At 44.1% G+C, this 23,007-nt stretch overlaps 1 protein-coding gene across 1 annotated transcript in view; it reads right to left on the reverse strand.

Moving 5' to 3' along the window:
* exoc4 (exocyst complex component 4) overlaps positions 1-23,007 on the reverse strand; it is a 253,279-nt gene that overhangs the window by 225,099 nt on the left and 5,173 nt on the right. The window contains exons 3-6 of the mRNA XM_066669357.1: positions 21,871-22,065; positions 11,423-11,616; positions 4,301-4,401; positions 72-309 (exon numbers count right to left, since the gene is read on the reverse strand). Coding sequence (XP_066525454.1) covers positions 72-309; positions 4,301-4,401; positions 11,423-11,616; positions 21,871-22,065 — 728 coding nt within the window. The remainder of the gene's footprint in view (positions 1-71; positions 310-4,300; positions 4,402-11,422; positions 11,617-21,870; positions 22,066-23,007) is intronic.

Consider the following 23,007-nt stretch of genomic DNA (forward strand, 5'->3'; position numbering starts at 1 on the left):
ATTTTGACTTATCCTTGTGAGGTCAAACTCTTGAACTTTGCAGGCCATGGTTGTCTTTATATGGTCCTTACCTTGGCTGGTTGTCTTGTGCCAGGCTTTCTCCTCTCTGGTAAGCATGGTCTGCAATCTGGGTGGTAGATCTCTTCAGGATCTGTTTGAGTTCAGGCTCTAGGCGCTCCATGATGGCATTAATGGTCTCCGGTATCTTCTTGAGTTTGGCCAGAGCTTTGATCAATATACCCATAAACTCAGCGCTGTTCTCCTCTGGATCGACCTCCAGGTCCTCCCTCACCTCCTGCAGATCTCGAACTACAGACAAACACAAAGATACGTTCAGCACGGATATTTGGAAGAGCGTAAATACATCTGCATATTTTAAAGCCTGCTGCTATTAAATGTGCTGCCAAGGTGTGGCTACAGAACTGTTTGAGTACCATGTATTCTGGGTGGTTTAACACCACATTTTGACACAATGGAGATACACAGATTTGTCCTGACAGCAGCAAAATGTTACTTGAGGGCTACAGGGCTCCTGAATGATGCAACCATCTCAATGCAGATGTTATTTTAGGAGATTGGGAGTTTCACACAGAGCACTGCCACTGCTATCAATGATATTGTGTAAGTGGCAGGTCAATGAAACACCATGGATGGCTTCATATACCTCAGATACTGGACATGACAGCATTCACCCTCCCAACTTTGTAACCCAGGGTGATAGTACAAGCCCTGACTAAAGAAATTAAGTTTAAACATGCATTGGTTTATTTATCCAAAAGCCAGTTTCAGTAACCGAGGGTCAGAGCCAGTTGAGGTGGTTCGGGCGTCTGGTCCAACTGGAAGGAGGCCCCAGGGCAGACCAAGAACACGCTGGAGAGACTACATGTCTCGACGCCTGGACACGTGGCTGGGGAGAGGGAGGTCTGGGTTTCTTTGCTCCGACTGCTTCCCCCGCGACCCGGACCCAGATAAGCGGTAGATAATGGATGGATGGATGGTTTATTTATTTAGTTAACTATGTTTTTTTTTTAAGAATATTTCAGAGATTTTATATCAATTTATGTATTAATTTTATAAAATGTAGCTGATACATCAATTATATCCCTCCATCAAAGTCAGAGACCTTCAACCAACCTTGTGTTTACTGTCACTACTGAATCTTCTCCCATGTTTGTGTCAGTCACTAAACACATCCTCAAACCTGGGCAACACACAGCCAACTCCAGACTTCACTCTGGTTCCATTAAGAGTGACAGCGGAGTGCTGTTCTAATTTTTATCCCATGTCTCTGTTAATTCCTCTCAAACCAATGAATGTTTATGGCAAGTTAATGGACTTTACTGACTGTAGTTTGTACAATAATTACTACAATTATCACCAACAAATGAGGTGCATTGAGGCCATTAGACAAAATAGTAGGTGACAAAAGGAAGAGTCCTCTGCGCCAGGGGGGAAAACACTTTTGGTGGCACCATCCTATTACACTTCAAGTACCACCAATGGCAGTAATTGCACACTTTTCACGTAACATGGGGCAAAGTGGTTAGAGCAAGGATTACTTTGGCCCTAGTTGTGAATCGGAGGCGTTTCTACCTGCTTTAGCAAATTCCCCTTAAAAAGGGACTATTAAGAGAAAGTAATCAACTAAGGAGCAGTCGCTGACGAATTAACACTCAGAGTGAGAGACAGAAACTTGGGTCTTCCCCAAACCGGAATTAAGAATAGAGTGCCAGCTGTTCCACGTAAGCTAGAAAACACTTACAAGGTACTAAAAAGTTATTAGTCTCGCAATCTGACTTCCTCAGAGAGTTTGGTGGTAAGGAGCTGCCTACTGGGCATTTGACTGACAGGCAGAACAACCAATCAAAGTCTGTCATTTAAACCTGCAGTGATGCATAAATTAGACAAGGATTTTGTGCACGAGCTGGTTACATTTAAGATGTGATGTCATGAGCTTTCCACACATTTTTTACATTTCTCACTGTTACAGTTAAAAATGTCGTTATGACACACACAAAAAACTCTAGTCATATTCACAATATTAAAACTAGTTATATTTAAACATTAATGTACATATGGTAAAAGACTCCTTTTCACTCCTTTTGTCCATTTCAGACCTGTACATTACGCCAGACAGTACCCAGACGAGTTGGATGTGTGAGTACAAACATCTAGATTTCAATCCAAGATGGCGGCGCATGCAAATGCAGCGGCTTCTCTCTCTGTTCACTTTATTTAGTTGTTATACGTTTATCTTGCACTACTGTTTACTCTGCCTTGTACATCCAGTATCCTACCTCCAAATCAGGTTATTGTCTTCAGTCAGTGTCCCATTGACTCATGTACTCTATCAGTGAGCTGCTGGTATCGTATGTCCTGCACTTGTCTTCTGTTTGTTCCCTTTCATATATTTATACACTTAGCTAGTTGTATTTAGTCTATTTTTGTTAAATGTTACTGCATCTTGGAGAGGAGAGTAATGTAATTTCAATTCTCTGTATGTCCTGTACATATGCAGAATTGACAATAAAACTCTCTTGAACTTGAACTAAAGCATTTGTGCCGGACATTACTCGGACTTTAACAAGAAACCCCTATTACACAGTCCAGGTAATGTATGGACCTTATTTTCAGGAATTCATATGTAAAACAGCTGTAAGATCCATCTTATAACACTGTATAGAATGTTACATTTTTTCAAGTCTTACAAAATCAAAAGCGATATGAGGCTACGAATTACAGCAGTTTCACCACAGGTTTGGGATCAACCACTGCTTTATTCTTGCCACCACTGCCGTGTATTCAGCCTTTCTCCAAAGTTCATAACTGTCACTGAGTAGTATATGTAATGGTTGTGTATGTACAGTACTCTTCGAGGTTATACTACAGAAAAACCAAACCTCAGAGTACTGTACATTGTTATGATTATGGATCTCGTGGAAACACGCTGACTCACTAAACAGCACTTGGCAGACTGTTCAAATGCAAGACAGGCTTTCATATGCATATGAGGATGCCGGCTCTGGGATTGGCTCTTCTATATTGGTAAATCCTTATCAATTACTGTAGACAGGCGAGAAGAAATGTCACACCAGCACAAAAGTGAAATGATAATCTAACTTATGGCTGGCAAGTGTTCAGTGGCTTTGCGGGGGGGGGGGGGGGGGGAGATGCACTGAATAATGGAACGGAAGGTAATTGGTTAATAAATATACGGAATGAGCATTTTAATAATTGTGTGCGTAATTGAGCTGGTTTTTGCGCTAAGAGCCGTGGGACGGCAGATGTGGGGGAAGCGGACAACGGTGGGTGGGATAGTGGAGTTGATAACACCAGCAGGGCTCCCCAGAGGAGCCAAGCCCACACTGGAGTGCAGGGCTAACGAGGCCTTCGCCCCCACTGTGCTGACAGCTCGGCGTGATTAATAATGGAAGAGTAGAGCTGCTCAACAGTCGTTATCTCTGTTATTGGAACACGATATGACGGTATCATGATTATAGATGTGCAGAAGGAGGAGGGGGGCCACATGCATGCAGATGTGAATACGTTGAGGGTGCCACTGTGTTCGGGCATGTGGAAATGTCTAAAAGTGATAAAGGAGGCGCCTGTGTGTTTTAGTGGTACGTGTTCTGCCGATGGCTGCATTGATGCTCAGCTACTAATGGCATCTTAATGGACGTAATAACTATGGCACGATCTCTGCTAATGTTTTCATTATCACTAACACTGGCGGATAAATCTGCGCTCCTCACCCAACAATAACACCCCTCTCTTTAGTTCCACCCCAGGCACCTTCCACTGTAGCTTTGGCTGCAGCTGAAATTTTGTAGGTCTTAAGCTATTGCTTTCATCAACACTGGCTGGGAAACCTAAGCTCAGTAATATTATAATATTGGCCAATAAGGCACAATAAAGACCTGCAGCTGTTAAGGCTTTGGCTGTGAATGGTGCCTTAAGGAAGCTTTATTCTAAAGCTTTTCCAAACTAAAAGAAAAAGGTTTTCTGTTACTCCTACAGAAGCCCCGGAGCTGTTAACACTGTTAACAACGTGCAGCGGAAAAACCCATGCAATCCTAATAACGATGGTGAAAAGTTGTTACTCGTAGGAGGCCCGAAAACAGACGTTCCCAGCTGCAAGAGACCCAGGGAGAAATTCATTATTGAAGGCAGCGAATGGAAGCAAGCAATAGTGGCGTTAAAGCAGTGCAATTTCACACTTCTGCTGTGAAATGGGCTTTTGTCTTTCTGTTCATTTCTCAGACACTTTGTGACTTTGTGCTTCATTCCCTTGTTTCCTTACTGCTTGATGCTCCTGGAGTGCTGAACTGGGAGGGCTCCGTGAGTTTACGTGGAGTGGACAGGCTGCTGACATCCAAAATGGAGGAGTCCTTCAGAGTCGACCTGGGGTGGGAGAGGGAAAAAAAGGGAAGAATATGGAGTGTAACAACAGAATTTTGAAGCCATAAAAGGTTGCAGTGTTTGTTTTTACAGTAAGTGACACAGTCTAAGAAAGGAACACTAGAGTGCCCTACAATATTTGATCTGAGATTTGAAAGGTCATTTATACTGAAAGTAATTGCAATTATAAAACAATCTCCACCTAATTTTAGTTATTATATACAGGACTGGATGAATTATTGCAGCCAGAACCTGCTCATGCACCATTTCTTCTGAAATCAAGGCTATAAATTAGTAGTTTACAGCCCTTACTCCTTTGGGAAGGCTTTAGATGTTGAAACATTGCCACAAGTATTTGACTGCTTTCAACTACACCAGCATTAATAAGATCAGGTACTGATCTTTGACGATTATATACGGATCACTAACTACACTCCCACTCACCCCAGAGATAGTGGATGGAGGTCCATCACTCCAGGGAACGCATTTCCACTGCTCCACAGTCCAATGCTGGGAGGTTTTTAGCCCTCTAGCCAAGGCTTGGTGTTAGGCATGGGGACCATAGGAGTTTATTGGTCAACTCTAACACAGCTGGAAATTTGGGTTTGGTAGATTATTTATTTGTTGTAACAATGCTTCTTGGCAATAAATCGTATACCGTTGGAAAGCCTGTTAATTTCCCTTTTATATGGTGCCACATTTGTAAGGAACATGCATTTGTATGAGCTGAGTATGTGGGTTGCGCCCATGAAAAATTCGCCAAACAGCGTTTGACTCGTTTGGTGTGTGATGGACTGGATGATTGATGTTTTAAGAAACAAGACTGTTTGGCAATTTAAGAATTTACTCATTTAACAAAAACAGGAGCCTCAGTAGCGTGTGGAAGAACCATACACAAGCCACAACAGCCTGGCACCTCCACCCCCTGCTGGTCACCAGCCTGGTCACACCCCGCAATCAGTGTTCTTAAACAAAGAACTCGTTTGTTTGCAGGTAATTGTGCAAAAGTATTTGAAGATGAGGTCCTTTGTGCTTTTGTTGGGGGTCAATGATCTGTGGCCCAAAAATCCAAATCTGAGAAAGAAAAAAAAAAGAAAGAAATGGTAGGGAAGAGATGTCGGATGCGTCTAGAATGATGAGCACAATTGTAGATGTGCAGCCCTCGCAGAGCAGTGACAGATGGGTGTTGTTGATATCTCAACACATGATTAGTGCAGCCCCATCAACCTATCAGCATTCTTTGCTAAGCCCACTGTTCACACAGTTTTATAGCAACAAGAGGCAAAAATCACAGTGAAACTAAACCGTAGAGGATGCTGCTGATTCTTACTGTTGCTCGCTCTGTAATCCAGTACCACAGTGTATCAATCTGTATTGGTTGCATTTTAGAAATTGCAGACATTATGGTGGATTCATCAACAGAGTTTTCTCAAATTTGGAGCCTGTGTCTGATTGGCTGTAGCTGTTTGTCTTCCACAGATTCTCTCCTAGAGTCTGATCTATTGTCTACTCAAATTGTCCTGCATCGTTTCCATGGTGTCAGATTAACTTTCACGGAATGGTGCTTGTTTTATTTGTGAAGGAACATTTTTGTTCTTTTATAATGTGGTGCCTGTAGAATAAATATAATATTTCCATATGCTCAGATGTTGACCAGTGTCCTGACGAACATATGCATAACAGGATTTTAACAGGTCCTCCAGTTGCGAATAGTTTTTCTTTAATCAAAAACAAAATAATATTTAGGATCAAAATTGATGTTATAGTAAAATAAAAATGATTTTGAATATGTCAAAAATGGTGATCAAATCTCAAGGCAAACAGCTTGAAATGGCTTAATCTGTTTAGAATTAATAGATATTCATCATCCTTGTTCTTCCCAATTTCATATATTTACAGGAGGTCCTCAGGTTACGTCAGTCCCGAGTTACGATGTTTCTTGATTACGACATCTCCCATTTACTGTATAAAGTGTTTTTTCGACTTAATTGGTTTTGTGTCGTAAACGTCGTAACGCGAACTTCGTGTTTGGTGTGCGCGGCGGAAGAATACACGGTTACGCGGCTCAGGACCGAGGAGGACGGCGTCACCCCAGTCGCATTGTACGCCATTTTAGCTTGCTGCTATGTCGTTCTCTCGGATAGGATAAGCGCTTACAGTATGTTATTTACGTACAGTACGTACGTATGTTCCGACTTACACACAAAAATCGGTTTACAACGCGACGTAGGAACGGATTAACGTCGTAAGTCGAGGACCCCCTGTACTCCTGAATGCAGTTTGTTAATATCAGATTCACATGCCCAGGAAAGTAACACTTGAAATGCAGACCACTACTGTGAGCTTTATTTGTCCTTGTGAACGATGATTAATTCTAAGAAACTAAATAAAATAAAAAAGCAAAAAATAAATAAATAAACAAAGATCCCCACCTCCTCTGTCCCCCCTCCCTCTTTAATACTGCAGTGTAATGAGATGTCTTTTTCTATACATAAGGCCCAGCTGATGGGACCCTGCTCCATCATTTACCGCAAACACAGATAACTCATTCAGAGGCGAGTGAATGAGAATGAGAGGAATAATAATGGGCAGGATTTTGTTTTCCGGCAGCCACGCAGCGGTCGCCAGGGGATTACAGGCCCCCTCGGCTCGCGAAGGCTACGGACCGGTGTCGCCACTGCCGCAATGCTAATTCTTTTGTATTAGCTAAGACGCCATGGTGTAGCACATTAGGCTAATGCAGGTCGGCGACCCTGCCGAGCTAAAGTGTGCTGTTGTGGTGTTGTTTTTGATCTCAGGAATGCGGCAGTGTGTTTTTGTTCCCCGTCTGCTGTGTTTACTGGCCCGCAATTACAGCTCACAGCTTTCATGAGGCAAAGTGATTTATTAATCAGGGTCAGAATGCGACTACGGTTGTGTGTTTGGTTTTTTAAATGGGTCTTTTAGAAAGGAGCTGAAAGTTAGAGGGTTTACATTTTTCCTCTGAAAGAAACAGTCTGCAGTCTACATAAATCTGTCCATGAGGCCATGCATATAAACCTAACCCAAACAAAGTAAGGACATTTGTGTTTGGTAGATTATTTCCTTGTTGTATTAATGCTTATTGGCATTAAATCTTATACCTTCATTTCTTTATTATGGTTTGATCTATATTTCTAATATACAGGGGTTGGACAATGAAACTGAAACCTGGTTTTAGACCACAGTAATGTATTAGTGTGGTGTAGGGCCTCCTTTTGCGGCCAATACAGCGTCAGTTCGTCTTGGGAATGACATACACAAGTCCTGCACAGTAGTCAGAGGGATTTGAAGCCATTCTTCTTGCAGGATAGTGGCCAGGTCTCTACGTGATGCTGGTGGAGGAAAACGTTTCCTGACTCGCTCCTCCAAAACACCCCAAAGTGGCTCAATAATATTTAGATCTGGTGACTGTGCAGGACATGGGAGATGTTCAACTTCACTTTCATGTTCATCAAACCAATCTTTCACCAGTCTTGCTGTGTGTATTGGTGTATTGTCGTCCTGATTCATGGCACCGCCTTCAGGACACAATGTTTGAACCGTTGGATGCACATGGTCTTACTGGTGCAATGTGGAATTAATAAAGATTGTCCACCAGGCTGCTCCAATTTAGCCCTGAAACCTCACACACTACAATGACAGGTGTTTCAGTTTCATTGTCTAACCCCTGTATATATTTATATTTACATCTATGATGGAACAATGCTGTGAGAACCTGGACCATAACATATCTCTAAAGTATGGAATGAAACTCTAACTCTCCATCCTTCGTTCCACTGCTCTACAGCCAGGTTCTTGGTGGGTATCGGGGGTGGGGTGTTTATATCCTTCTAGTCATTGGCATTGGGCAAGATGGCAGCACAAGTAGCTCTACTGAAAACGCTTATCTGTGGAGTATATACTGTATTCAGAAATCGATGCACATTAATACGGTTAAACTTACTGATTTGAATACGTGTCTATATTTGGGGATACAGATGGTAGCATGTGATGAATCAGCTTTTTCCAGTTTTAATTTTATTTTGTAGCAATCTCGTCTGCTGCTGTGTTTTCTGATTGAAACTCGTCTTTCCTTTCGCTGTAAGTGAATCACATGTGTCTTTACTTCTTCAAAACTGCAGCCTTTTACACCAACTTCCCCCATATTCTGCTCTGTGCTTTATAATTAGTCTAATCAGTTATTCTGTGCATCTCTGTGTGACACACTCCACACCCTTTTAATGATAAACCGAGACTGAGCCACTGGATGTTTTCAGCAGTTCTGAGAGCACATGGTAATGAGTGATACAACATCACCAGCGAAAGCATAGGTGAATTAATCAAAGACTGGAGAGGGGGAGGGAAAAAAAACGCCTCGGCGGCTTTGAAAGTTGTGGCGCCATTTACTCTGTGTTTAAAATGAAAGAGTCTTGCATTGTGAACATGGTGATCAACATCTGTGAAAAATACCTCCATAAAATGTACTGCATACATCTATTTCCCAGTTTAGGAAATGTTCCTAAATTAAAAGGGTTTAAAAACCAGGCAAACCAATGTTTTAAAGGACAGATATAAGACGAGATGAAGGGCCTCAATACACATCGCAGTGCTGAACATTTCTAGACATTTAAGCACTGACATTCTTTCATTTTGTAAATCAGAATTATGATTGAATTAGCACAAGACTTCTTGTATCAGACACATATAAAGCAGTGTAACAAGGGTTCACCACATTCTTTAGTGGTCAGGACCCCAGAGGACCACCAGAGGGTCAGGTTTGATCAGCGCTGCGGTGACACTGACGTAGTGGTGGTGTGTTAGTGTGTGTTGTGCTGGTGTAGAGTGGATCAGACACAGCAGTGCTGCTAGAGTTTTTAAAGCCTTCAGTGTCTGGACTGAGAACAGTCCACTGACCAAAAACATCCAGCCGACAGCGTCCTGTGTCACTGATGAAGGACTAGAGGACGAGCGACACACACTGTGCAGCGACAGATGAGCTACTGTCTCTGACTCTACATCTACAAGGTGGGCCAACGAGGGAGGAGTGTCTCACAGAGTGGACAGAGAGTGGACACAGGGTTTAAAAACTCCAGCAGCCACTGATGTGTCTGATCCACTCGTTTAGCAGCACAACACTTTCAAACACTGTGTGAGAATGATCCAACACACAAATAGCCAAAAGAACTCTGGTTCGTGAGCCTGGGGTTCTCCAGTGAACCATCCCCCACATTACCACCAGGGGCTTGGTTCCAGCGTCACTGTGGCTGAATTCAGCAGCAGGGCCAGAGCCACAGGTAAACGGACAGTGCCATGACATGCTCATTGTTTATCCTTTGTTTTCAGTGAGTTCAGGTCAGAGTGAGATATTGTGTGTGTGTGTAAATGTTGCAGAGATCTGGGCCGTCCTTCTGAGCTTGTGAACGGCACAGAAAAGTAGCCAACACTCTTCATGTTGTGCTAGAATTTACTTAACATGAACCATCAATTTCCACTGCGTGATAACATTTTAAAGATGTCCTCCAAAGTGGCTCATTAATATTTAGATCTGGTGACTGTGCAGGCCATGGGAGATGTTCAACTTCACTTTCATGTTCATCAAACCAATCTTCCACCAGTCTTGCTGTGTGTATTGGTGCGTTGTCGTCCTGATACACGGCACCGCCTTCAGGACACAGCGTTTGAACCATTGGATGCACATGGTCCTCCAGAATGGTTCGGTAGTCCTTGGCAGTGACGCGCCCTTCTAGCACAAGTATTGGGCCAAGGGAATGCCATGATACGGCAGCCCAAACCATCACTGATCCACCCCCATGCTTCACTCTGGGCATGCAACAGTCTGGTGGTACGCTTCTTTGGGGCTTCTCCGCACCGTAACTCTCCCAGATGTGGGGAAAACAGTAAAGGTGGACTCATCAGAGAACAATACATGTTTCACATTGTCCAAAGCCCAAGATTTGCACTCACTGCACCATTGAAACCAACGTTTGGCATTGGCGTGAGTGACCAAAGGTTTGGCTACAGCAGCCCGGCCGTGTGTATCGACCCTGTGGAGCTCCCCACAGACAGTTCTGGTGGAAACAGGAGAGTTGAGGTGCACATTTAATTCTGCCGTGATTTGGGCAGCCATGGTTTTGTTTTTTGGACACAATCCGGGTCAGCGCCCGAACATCCCTCTCAGACAGCTTCCTCTTGCGTCCACAGTTGATCCTGTTGGATGTGTTTCGTCCTTCTTGGTGGTACGCTGGCGTTACCCTGGATACCGTGGCTCTTGATACATCACAAAGACTCGCTGTCTTGGTCACAGATGCGCCAGCAAGACGTGCACCAACAATGTGTCCTCTTTTGAACTCTGGTATGTCACCCATAATGTTGTGTGCGTTGCAATATTTTGAGCAAAACTGTGCTCTTACCCTCTGCTAATTAACCCTTCACACCCTGCTCTTACTGGTGCAATGTGCAGTTAATGAATATTGGCCACACGGCTGCTCCAATTTAGCCATGAAACCTCCCACACTACAATGACAGGTGTTTCAGTTTCATTGTCCAACCCCTGTATATTGATATTGAATTATTGTCCAGCCCTAGTTAAATATTGCAACACATACAAAATCACTAAAATCCGGCGCATGTCTAGAGTAGATTAGCTAAAATATGACTGTCCTACTACATTGTAATCATAAGCAGGGTCTAATTAAGTCCGCAGATTGATGAGTAAATTAAACTTCAAAGTGAAACTTTTTAATAACACACAGCATGCAATAAGATTACCTGTCGAGCTAGTCTTATAAAAGCCTTAGTCACAGGTTACATCCTGTAAATCTGTTTTGCTGCACACACATATCACCACTAATATCTGTACTGTAATATGTTTGCTGTACCAATGTAGATAACTGAAAATTAAGCCTGCCACTTAGTTATTGTTAATTAAAAGTTGTTTTTACACAGAATATACCTGGGAACTTATTAAACCGTTGACAACACCACAATTAGACTCCTAATCTGAAACCAAATCACGCTCGCTCACCCTCCGAGCCGGCCCTTGTCCTTGTCCTTGGCCCGGTGGCCCACACGGCTGGTGGACTTGATGTAGAGGTGGCGGTGCAGTTCATCAATCAGCACCAAATGAATGTTCAGCTTCTTGCTGTGCAGCTCCAGGCGCAAGTCACTCAGGCCTTCCACCTGCAGCAGAGGACCCTCCAGAGACTCCACTGCAGACACCTGCACACAGTACAGCACACACACTAATGATTACGCACATTGTATAAATAAATTTGGATTTCTGATTTGATCGTTCAAACGGTTTGCTTAGTGCTAACAGTAAAGTGTTGCTGTCCAAATATATATATATATATATATATATATATATATATATAACCTCAGCTTCCCCTAAAATGTCAAAAAATAAGTGATCAAATATATACTGTTGTGTGTACATGTCATTGAATAAATATGCACTACAACGCACTCAATCTTTGTTCGGAATCAGCTTCTTATCACTGGTAAAGACACGGCTTTCCTCTCAATCATTCCCGCAGCTTCACAGTGCTTTAAACAGACGCTGAGCGTCCACAGAGTTCAATAGCGAAGCAGCGAAGTGCAGCGAAACGAGACGAGTCATTGGATAAATGCTGGGCTTTGTCCCGCCCATCGGACGCTCAGCGTCTCTGGGGGTCTATGGGGCAGTGGGCTGGCCTCGGCCGGCCCGGACGCTCAGCTTCTGCATGATGATTGGATGATCTGTCTGAGGCTGAATCCCTTTTTGATTGACAGCGAAATGAGCGAATCAGCGATCCTTTGGTGTAAAGATCCGTGGGAGCACAGGCGGACACACTTCACATGGGCCAAGGCCGTTTAAGCAGCCTAGCTCTGCTGGCCATTGAGAGGACACTAGTCAAATCCCTGGAAAAGACGCCTTGTTGGTACGACAGGGTCACAGATCATTTTCTTAAAAAGGAACGGAGGGTAGAATTTACGTGTAAATAAACCCACACATTTTATGATGTAGGCCGAAATTGAGCTTCCCCTCCTTGAAAGACCAGCATCCGCCACTGATATATACATATACAAATGTGTACACACACACACACACACACACACACACACACGCACACACACACACACATAACAGATCTTGGCACACAGCAGAACAAAATACAACTCAGCAAAGACATTACAGGTTTTAATAAGAGCTGGTATGCGCAGGTTTAATGATAAATATATTACTAGGTAATGGAGGATACTACTTGGATTTATATATATTCAACTCCTTAAAGTTGACTTTCACAATTGTAATTTTTTTTATAAAACTTAAATGTTTCCTTGCTATTTGCTGCTCTCCGGTCTGTTTGCTTGAAACCAGTATAATGTGTTTACGAAGTGTCTGTAAATGAGTAACCAGCTAAACTGTCTAGATCCAGTATGCTAGACTTTCTCTCTATCCCTCTCCTCTTGCAGAGGCATCTGGCATATTTTGACAACAGAGAAAGCCAAACGTTAAAAAGCACAAACCAAGATGAGGATATTGCTGTATTCCTGCTCCATAAGTGGGTTAATATTGACTTATTTCTGTTGTTTCATATCACTTAAGGTGGAAAAGTCTCCAAACTCAGGAGGCTGCATTAGCGACAGTGCTACAGAACTACACAACTTGAGTTACGAAGGAGTTTACATGCACAAATGCTCAGTGTTGGTTATTGAAAATGGTCACTGTGAAATAAGACAAACAAGAAAACACCGAATGGGGCCATGATGACCAACAATTTTTTAAAGTTCTACATGATTTAAAATAAGGGCAGCACGGTGGCGCAGCAGGTAGTGTCCCAGTCACACAGCTCCAGGGGCCTGGAGGTTCTGGGTTCGATTCCCTCTCCAGGTGACTGTCTGTGAAGAGTGTGGTGTGTTCTCCCTGTGTCTGCGAGGGTTTCCTCTGGGTGACTGTCTGTGACGAGTGTGGTGTGTTCTCCCTGTGTCTGCGAGGGTTTCCTCCGGGTGACTGTCTGTGACGAGTGTGGTGTGTTCTCCCTGTGTCTGCGAGGGTTTCCTCCTAGTGACTGTCTGTGAGGAGTGTGGTGTGTTCTCCCTGTGTCTGCGAGGGTTTCCTCCGGGTGACTGTCTGTGAGGAGTGTGGTGTGTTCTCACTGTGTCTGCGAGGGTTTCCTCCAGGTGACTGTCTGTGAGGAGTGTGGTGTGTTCTCCCTGTGTCTGCGAGGGTTTCCTCCTAGTGACTGTCTGTGAGGAGTGTGGTGTGTTCTCCCTGTGTCTGCGTGGGTTTCCACCAGGTGACTGTCTTTGAGGAGTGTGGTGCATTCTCCCCGTGTCTGTGTGGGTTTCCTCCTGGTGCTCCGGTTTCCTCCCACAGTCCAAAAACACACGTTGGTAGGTGGATTGGTGACTTGAAAGTGTCCGTAGGTGTGAGTGAATGTGTGTGTGTGTGTCTGTGTTGCCCTGTGAAGAACTGGTGCCCCCTCCAGGGTGTATTCCCGCCTTGCACCCAATGGTTCCAGGAAAGCTCTGGACACACCACGACCCTGAACTGGATAAGGGTTACAGATAATGAATGAATGATTAAAAATACACACACACACACAAACAAAGAAACACAAACACACACACACAGATACATCTACTACAGCCTAACAAAGTTGCCTTCTAAGAACACAATATTGGCTGAGGGAAACCCTAATGGATTTGAATAAATTTTTAATATGAAGTCTTTATTTAATCTATAAATCCAAGAGCTGGGAGACTGTTGGCATACACACACACACACACAAGCTCAGAAAAACACAGACAAAACAGCGTCCAGCCGAAGGCAAACATAATCCAATACTGCATGGTAAACAAGGCGCTTCTACTACTGCTCTCTGTGCCGTCAGGTCAGTACAGTGTGGTAAAGCCTATCTAAACCAGGCTGCACTATGTAGGCACACGGTGGAGTGCCTCTGCTTTCTCATTCCATTCTCCTCACCTGACCTTAGTCTGCAACATACCTGTACCTCCACTCCCCTCGCCTCAGTCTCCTCCAATCAGTCTCGCTGGATTAGGGCTGTACAACATGGACAAACTCTTATTATACAGCTACAAGCTGCAGCTGTTCTAGTGTTTAAAATAAATTTTAAAAAGCAAACCTTTGATGCATATGTTCTTACGAACACAGTGAAATATAAAGACTGTTGTGTTACTGTGCTTTTCAAATCACAACACCATGTTGCACTTATTGACCAATCAGATTCACTGACTCGGATACACATCTTATTTGCATATAGCAGCTTTTTCAGATTTATTATTGCAAATGCCAACATCGTAATTACCACTGACAATTGATATATTGCGCAACCCCACAACTGATCATGCATATCTCATGCTTTTTCTCCTTCACCTTCCCGACCCTGATCTCTTCTATCTTTCCATCTCTCCCTCTCTCTGCCCTGCTGCCCCCAGCCTCTCTTTTCATTTCCCCATTGTGGTTATTGCATGTTTGCATTTAATAAATCTCTATGGCAGTAAATGAAGGGTTTTTTTTTATTAGGGGGAGCTAATGGTCGAATGATAGGGCTCTGGAGGGCCATCGCTGGATATCTGCACATCGCCCCTGACAACCAGGCTGAAGGCATTACACGGGTCAAGTGTGTGTGTGCATGCAAACGAGGAATACATTTACTGCAGGCTACGCTGATTTATTGTGTGATCGTCCACTTTAAACTAATAGAATAACTCCAGCGCCCTGTGTCTGTTTTCCTGCCAAATGGGACGTCGTGACAGGAGACAGGGCGGTTAATGCTGGGTACGTTTTTAAATTCACTCTGGAGTTACAGCCGAGGCACGTTCCGACTGGTCATAAATTCAGAGCACTGCCAGGAAACGTAGAGTGATCTGGAGTCTCAAGCTTAAAAAGTGAATTAGCCAGAGCTTTAGCAAGAGCCATTAGCCAGCGGCAAACGGACCCACACAGTAATCGAATATCACTTTAAACAAAGTTTACTATTCACTTGAAGCAACAGAAACTCCGATATATTATATTCAATCCATTTAATAGTTACGCCTTCTTTTACTTGTACATTTAAGAGTCTTGTGGTAAACTACAATAATTACACCACGATGAGACAATACTACTCAAGAACAAAAGCTGCATTAGATACCGCCATTAGAGTTCCACTCAGCTACCTGATACTACGCAACCCTAGGTTCACTGCTTTTGATTCCGTGCAGGCCATGGGAGATGTTCAACTTCACTTTCATGTTCATCAAACCAATCTTTCACCAGTCTTGCTGTGTGTATTGGTGTGTTGTCGTCCTGATACACGGCACCGCCTTCAGGACACAGTGTTTGAACCATTGGATGCACATGGTCCTCCAGAATGGTTCGGTAGTCCTTGGCAGTGATGCGCCCATCTAGCACAAGTATTGGTCCAAGGGAATGCCATGATGTGGCAGCCCAAACCATCACTGATCCACCCCCATGCAACAGTCTGGGTGGTACGCTTCTCTGGGGCTTCTCCACACCGTAACTCTCCCGGACGTGGGGAAAACAGAGAACAATACATGTTTCACATTGTCCACAGCCCAAGATTTGAGCTCCTTGCGCCATTGAAACCGACGTTTGGCGTTGGCGTGAGTGACCAAAGGTTTGTCTACAGCAGCCCGGCCGTGTGTATCGACCCTGTGGAGCTCCCGACGGACAGTTCTGGTGGAAACAGGAGAGTTGAGGTGCACATTTAATTCTGCCGTGATTTGGGCAGCCGTGGTTTTATGTTTTTTGGACACAATCCGGGTCAGCGCCCGAACATCCCTCTCAGACAGCTTCCTCTTGCGTCCACAGTGAATCCTGTTGGATGTGTTTGGTCCTTCTTGGTGGTACGCTGACGTTACCCTGGATACCGTGGCTCTTGATACATCACAGAGACTCCCTGTCTTGGTCACAGATGCGCCAGCAAGACGTGCACCAACAATTTGTCCTCTTTTGAACTCTGGTATGTCACCCATAATGTTGTGTGCGTTGCAATATTTTGAGCAAAACTGTGCTCTTATCCTCTGCTAATTAACCCTTCACACTCTGCTCTTACTGCTGCAGTGTGGAGTTAATGAAGATTGTCCACCAGGCTGCTCCAATTTAGCCATGAAACCTTCCACACTACAATGACAGGTGTTTCAGTTTCATTGTCCAACCCCTGTATATCTCAATGGTAGTTTCTAAAATCACTCCTAAACACAGTAACAAGAGACATATACTTCCACCAAGCTTCAGAAAACACCACCAAACTGGGGTCTTAATGAAACATCTGTGACCAGCTTTGGTCAAAACACCACAAGAATCACAACCAACCACCAACAGCTCTGTGTCAGCGCCCGTTCCTTTACATTCCTTACAATGAGCCGCTCGCTCTTCACCCGGACCCGAGCGCAACACAGCAGTGAAGAACGAGGAGCAGAAGCTCTGGTTTTTATCTGTTTTTGCTCAGTTCTCTTTCTTCTTTCTTTCGTTTTCTCAGTGCTCTTGTTCCTCCTCGCTCGTTGTGTCCATTTTGCTGCGTTTAACCTCGTCTTTGCGCTCGCACATAAATGCGGGTCCTGTGCTGTGATTGGACAGACTCAGAAAGGGGCAGGACAGTTCTACGGCTTTACATTTGATGTCAGAAGCGAAAGCAAACTCACAACGGCTTGTGCCCACAAAAGTACTAGGTACTCGTTTCAGAAGCGTAATTCAATTCATTCATTATCTGTAACCCTTATCCAATTCAGGGTCGCGGTGGTTCCAGAGCCTACCTGGAATCATTGGGCGCAAGGCAGTAATACACCCTGGAGGGGGCACACACACCCACACCCCTCCTGTGGACACTTTAGAGTCGCCAATCCAACTACCAACGTGCGTTTTTGGACTGTGGGAGGAAACCAGAGCACCTGGAGGAAACCAGAGCACCTGGAGGAAACCCACGCAGACACAGAGAGAACACACCACACTCCTCACAGACAGTCACCCGGAGGAAACCCACGCAGACACAGGGAGAACACACCACACTCCTCACAGAGAGTCACCTGGAGGAAACCCACGCAGACACAGGGAGAACACACCATACTCCTCACAGACAGTCACCTGGAGCGGGAATCGAACCGACAAGCTCCAGGTCCCTGGAGCTGTGTGACTGCAACTACTGCTGCGCCACCGTGCCGCCCCCTCCTACATAGTTCTTAAACTATATTTAAAGTAATAATTGACTAAATTGTGATTACACTGCCGGTGTAGAAGTTGGAGAGCAGCTGTTACGTTGGACGCTATGCTGCTCACAAAAACATTAGTAAACTTGTGACTGTGATTTTGTCACAATAAACACATCTGCTGTTTGTGCCGTGAGGTTTTCAAGCTGTTAACTGTAAAACTGTTTCATTAGTCAGACTGGAGAAGAAAAATTTGATGATATTCCTGTCTGAAGTTCTGTTCGTACGATAACTTACAGAGCTCCCACACATTTGTTTTCTTTCTCAGGCTGGTTGCTATCATGGCTTTAGTGACTGTGGACAGCACTGCTGCTTGTTGTGCTCTGCGATGACATGACGCCTGGCACGATTTTATGAAACATTTAACAAAGCCAGCTGGTAACTCAACGCTTTCCTTATTTAAATAAATAAATAACCGTTCTATTTAAACGCTTTGTTGATGCTACTTTCTACAACATTATTTATCACAACAACAAGAACATCCCGTCACAGCACCCACTCTCCAGGAAAGGAAAGTGGGCGGAGCAGTGGTGCAGCAAGAGCCGCGATCGACGGGGAGGAGAAAGGTATAAACACAGGCAGGAACATGGTAAAGTGAGGGAGACATAAATCTGGCAGATGAGCGAGGTAATGAGTGACATCTTGTCTGGAGGAGTCACTCCAGGGAGCACGAGTGGAGTGACAGACGTGGGATAGAGTGGTAGATGTGCGCGCGTGTGTACTGCGCTTCGCAGACCTGACCGGGAAAGAGTGTTTCTATGACAGAACGGCAAATTGAAACACCTTGTACGCAGTAATCGACATTGGCAGTCCCTATGCTTCCCGTCCGATTCCGCGCTGTCACCCACGCAAAGGGGAGAGAAAGGGGAAGGGCTCCCTAGTGAACAAGAGATGTCCAGACTGAGAGAAAGTGCGAGAGAAAGGGAGAACTCATAAGGAGACTATTGCTGAATGTTTGATCTTACCAAACGTGCAACTTATCCGTCCTTAACCCAGGTAGCTGCTAATTGCCCGTGTCTGCAGGGAGGAGCGGGGGCGTGAAATGATGGAAGAAATGGTACAAAATAACAGCGACACTCTTACTTTGGTCCCAAAGTAACCCCGCTGAGGGACCATGGGTAAAACACACATCAAACGCAGACGAATCAGAAACATACCTGCTGTTCGGCTTCGTCCTCTTTGATGAAGTTGAGATGTCTGAGCCTGATGAGATAGCGGCCAGTGCAGAGAGTCTTTGACTAACAATCAGTTTCTAAAAGCTCATAATATATTAGTGCTTCCAGAAGGCAGCACTGCCAGGTCACCGGGACTCAGCGACTGTGTAAACAATCATACCTAAGATGGAATAGGGTTGAGCAAGTAAGACGCTCCCACTCAATCGACCCAAAAACACATCACATCATGATTCTTCTGCGTCAGTGATGTTCATGTTTAACCACAAACATGTATAGCATTAAAAGATGTGATACACTAAACACAGGGGCAAAACACGAAACACAGGGGCTAAACACTAAACACAGGGGCTAAACACTAAACACAGGGGCTAAACACAGAGGCTAAATGCTAAACACAGAGGCTAAACACTAAACACCGGGGCTAAACACTAAACACAGGGGCTCAACCCAGGGGCTAAACCCAGGGGCTAAACCCAGGGGCTAAACCCAGGGGCTAAACCCAGGGGCTAAACCCAGAGGCTAAACCCAGGGGCTAAACACAGAGGCTAAACACTAAACACAGGGGCTAAACACTAAACACAGGGGCTAAACACTAAACACAGGGGCTAAACACTAAACACAGGGGCTAAACACTAAACACAGGGGCTAAACACTAAACACAGGAGCTAAACACTAAACACAGGAGCTAAACACTAAACACAGGGGCTAAACACAGAGGCTAAACACTAAACGCAAGGACTAACCACAGAGGCTAAACACTAAACGCAAGGACTAACCACAGAGGCTAAACACTAAACGCAAGGACTAACCACAGAGGCTAAACACTAAACACAGAGGCTAAACACTAAACACAGGGGCTAAACACTAAACACAGGGGCTAAACACTAAACACAGGGGCTAAATACAGAGGCTAAACACTAAACACAAGGGCTAAACACAGGGGCTAAATCCTAAACACAAGGGCTAAACACTCAATACAAGGGCTAAACAAAGAGGCTAAACGCTAAACACAGGGGCTAAACAGTGGGGCTAAACACAGGGGCTAAACACAGGGGCTAAACGCTAAACACAAGGGCTAAACACAGGGGCTAAACACAGGGGCTAAACACTAAACGGCACGGTGGCTTGGTGGTTAGCACGTTCGCCTCCCAGCGCTGGGATCTTGGGATCAAGTCCCATTTGGGTGGAGTTTCCATGTTCTCCCCGTGTCTGCGTGGGTTTCCTCCGGGGGCTCCGGTTTCCTCCCACAGTCCAAAAACATGGAGGGTAGGTGAATTGGCTTCTCTAATAACTGTCCTGGTGTGTGAATGAATGTCTGTATGTGTGAGCCCAGATATGGATTGGCGCTCTGTCCTGGGTTAAACCCTAGTGCCCGATGCAGTCCTCCAGGTGGACGGTCGTTTCTGGTTGAGAGTACGCTGTGCGCGTTTGGCTGCCGCTTCTCGCCAGTGTGTGTGAATTGAGCGTTCTGAGCAGTGTAGATTGTAAAGCGTCCTTGGGTGTCTAGAAATGCGCTATATAAGTGTAACGATAATAATAATAATAATAAACACAAGGGCTACACAAAGAGGCTAAACACTAAACACAGGGGCTAAACAAGGACTATACAGAACAAAGCGGCTATACACAAGACCCACAAACAGGAAAAACTGACAAGTACTATGTCAAGACAACACAAACAAGAAACACCAGAGCACTAATTTAGACACATGACACTAGAAACACAAGGGAAGGGTATCACATAACCTGGGAGCAAGCAGGATGTGATATTTCACACACTCAAACATAAAGAAACACGTCCACATACAGAAGTTGGACAGTGCTGTTTGTCTGATTGATTTAATGAGACACAAATAAACTGTTGATCTGAGGGTACAAGCACTATAGCCCACCGAAGCTGAAACCAGACAAAATATTCAGAAGGACCTTCACGTTGTGTTCACATTTATGACGCTTTATCCTCTAAACATGAGTGTTTTGCCTCAGTTCACTGGAAAATCATATGTTGTAGTGTGTTAAATACAAGAGCCTGTTAGCGCCAGCTCTGCTTCTAAACCGCGTAGAACGGTCTTATTTCACTTAATTACAGAAACGGGTTTTTATTGTCAACACGTGTGTTGGTGTGCAGTGTCTGGGTGTGCTGAGCTGAACAGCACATCACCGAAAACCCTTCACTTGAGTTTGTGCCCTGGTTAGAAATGCTTAATATTTATGTATATATAATAAAGAGATCTGGCATTTAGCGTTTCTTGTTTTTCCCTTGCTCTCATTAGATTTGTTATTCTACACATCTATCTGATAAATAAAATAAAAACTAAACAAAATGCTGTAAACAGATGCAATGTGTACTGTATGTTAACACAAAACCACTGAGTAAATTGGATTTTTCATCACACGCTGTGTATGGGGAAGTCCAGTAAATCTTATTTCCTGAAGTTATCAGATTATCTTGTGCATGTAAAAGCCCTGAGTGTGTTCAGAGAAACCCTTTCGGTGCCACTTTAAAGTAACACTACCCTCACACTCCATTTACACTCATTATAAATGTTTTAAAAACCTGTTCATTATCTGTTAATAATTAGGCTGTAAACACCTTTAATTCATTAATAATTATTTGTAACACACACATAGAAAGGGTGATCTGATGTTAGCAAAACATGACGTAGGGTAATGTATGGTATGAATGTGAATTTAGTCTTTTTGTGTGTTAAGGTACATACATCATTATTATTAATGTCTAAAATACATCCCGTTGGTGTTTAATTGATTGAACCTCATGGTTAATTACTTAAACATTAACAAATATGTGCCGCAGCTGACAAGCTTAATGTTGACTGATGGAGAAGACAAAGTAAGGTCAGTATTTGGCAGGGTCTGAGGTTTAACAATATAGATGGATGTGGGTTCACTATTTGGCAAACAACAGGTCACTGTTCCCTTTTCTATCTGTGTGTTTTGACTGCATATTAATGTTTTTTAAAGTGGTTACAATTTAATTAAGAACCATTAATAACCAGATTTTAAAGCCCCACATTCTCCAGTAGTGTCCAGACATAAATACCCACCAGTCTTGTCTCAGACTCACCAGCATGTCTGTGGCGTGCAGGTAGTGTTTGCTGGCCATGCACGTCTCCAGTTTCTGCGGGACCTGCTTGATGTTCTCAATCTCGTCCAGCAGGTTGAGGACGTGCTTGTGCTCGACCCCCTCAATCCACAGCTTCCTCAGCTCGTCCCGCTTACAGTGCAGCAGCATCTTACACGAGAGCAGGTTCTCCTTCACCTTAAGATTATAGTAGAAAACAAGTGAGGAATTACTTACAGACAAAAACACTTATTGCAAAACTCTGACCGGCTTCACTAGAGCTGGTAGATACTGGTTTCTTTAAATGAGAATGAGCCGCTCGGTGTTCAGCTCAGCCTGAGCTCACGGCGATCAGGTGCAGGGAGCAGAAGCTCTGGTTTTTAGCCGTTTTCGCTCATTTCTCTTCCTTCAGCGTTCTTGTTTTCTCCGTTTTTACTCAGTGCTCTTATTTCTCTACGCTCCTCGTGTATGTTTTGTACCATTAACATTTTCTTAGGGGCACTCGGATAAACACGGGTCCTGCGATGTGATTGGAGAGACTCGGGCAAGGGGGAAAGTCTCAAAAGAGTTTTAGCCAGTGTTTCCTGATTTAGGCAGCCCATTAAAAACAGACTGGGTGATCTTGCTTCACACTCTGTGGGTTGTTAGGGGCTCCAGATCCCCACATTAATGTACACATGCACTGAACAAGGGATTTTTTCATATATCAATAATACAGCAATATATTGTTAGGTTAAATATCGGAACTCCTCTTAGACGTTAAGCGATACCAAAGAAACCCATGAGTCTACGGGTAGTGTAACTATTTAAAGAAGTTCAGAAGTTCTAGCCATTTCTGAGTGTACCACACATGCTGTGCTGACTTCTACATATTTATTTCTCTCTCTCACACGTCAGTGTCGAGTGACACCTGCAGAAGTTTAAACCGACTGAGGTGGAACCTATGGAAATGCTCTGATTAGCTGAGTTGAGGCTGAAAAGCGTACTTCCACAGAACTAGTCTGAGACGACTCTCCATGTGGCTTTGTTTGTTCACAGCCTTTGAAAGTTGATTATGAAGTACCACTCCATCTCTCCCTCTCAGATAAGCTATTTATCCGAGTGAAAACATCAGTCCAGTGGAGCTTACATCCTGCAGAT

Source organism: Hoplias malabaricus, chromosome 4, assembly GCF_029633855.1.
Source record: "Hoplias malabaricus isolate fHopMal1 chromosome 4, fHopMal1.hap1, whole genome shotgun sequence".
NCBI classification, from domain to species: Eukaryota; Metazoa; Chordata; class Actinopteri; order Characiformes; family Erythrinidae; genus Hoplias; species Hoplias malabaricus.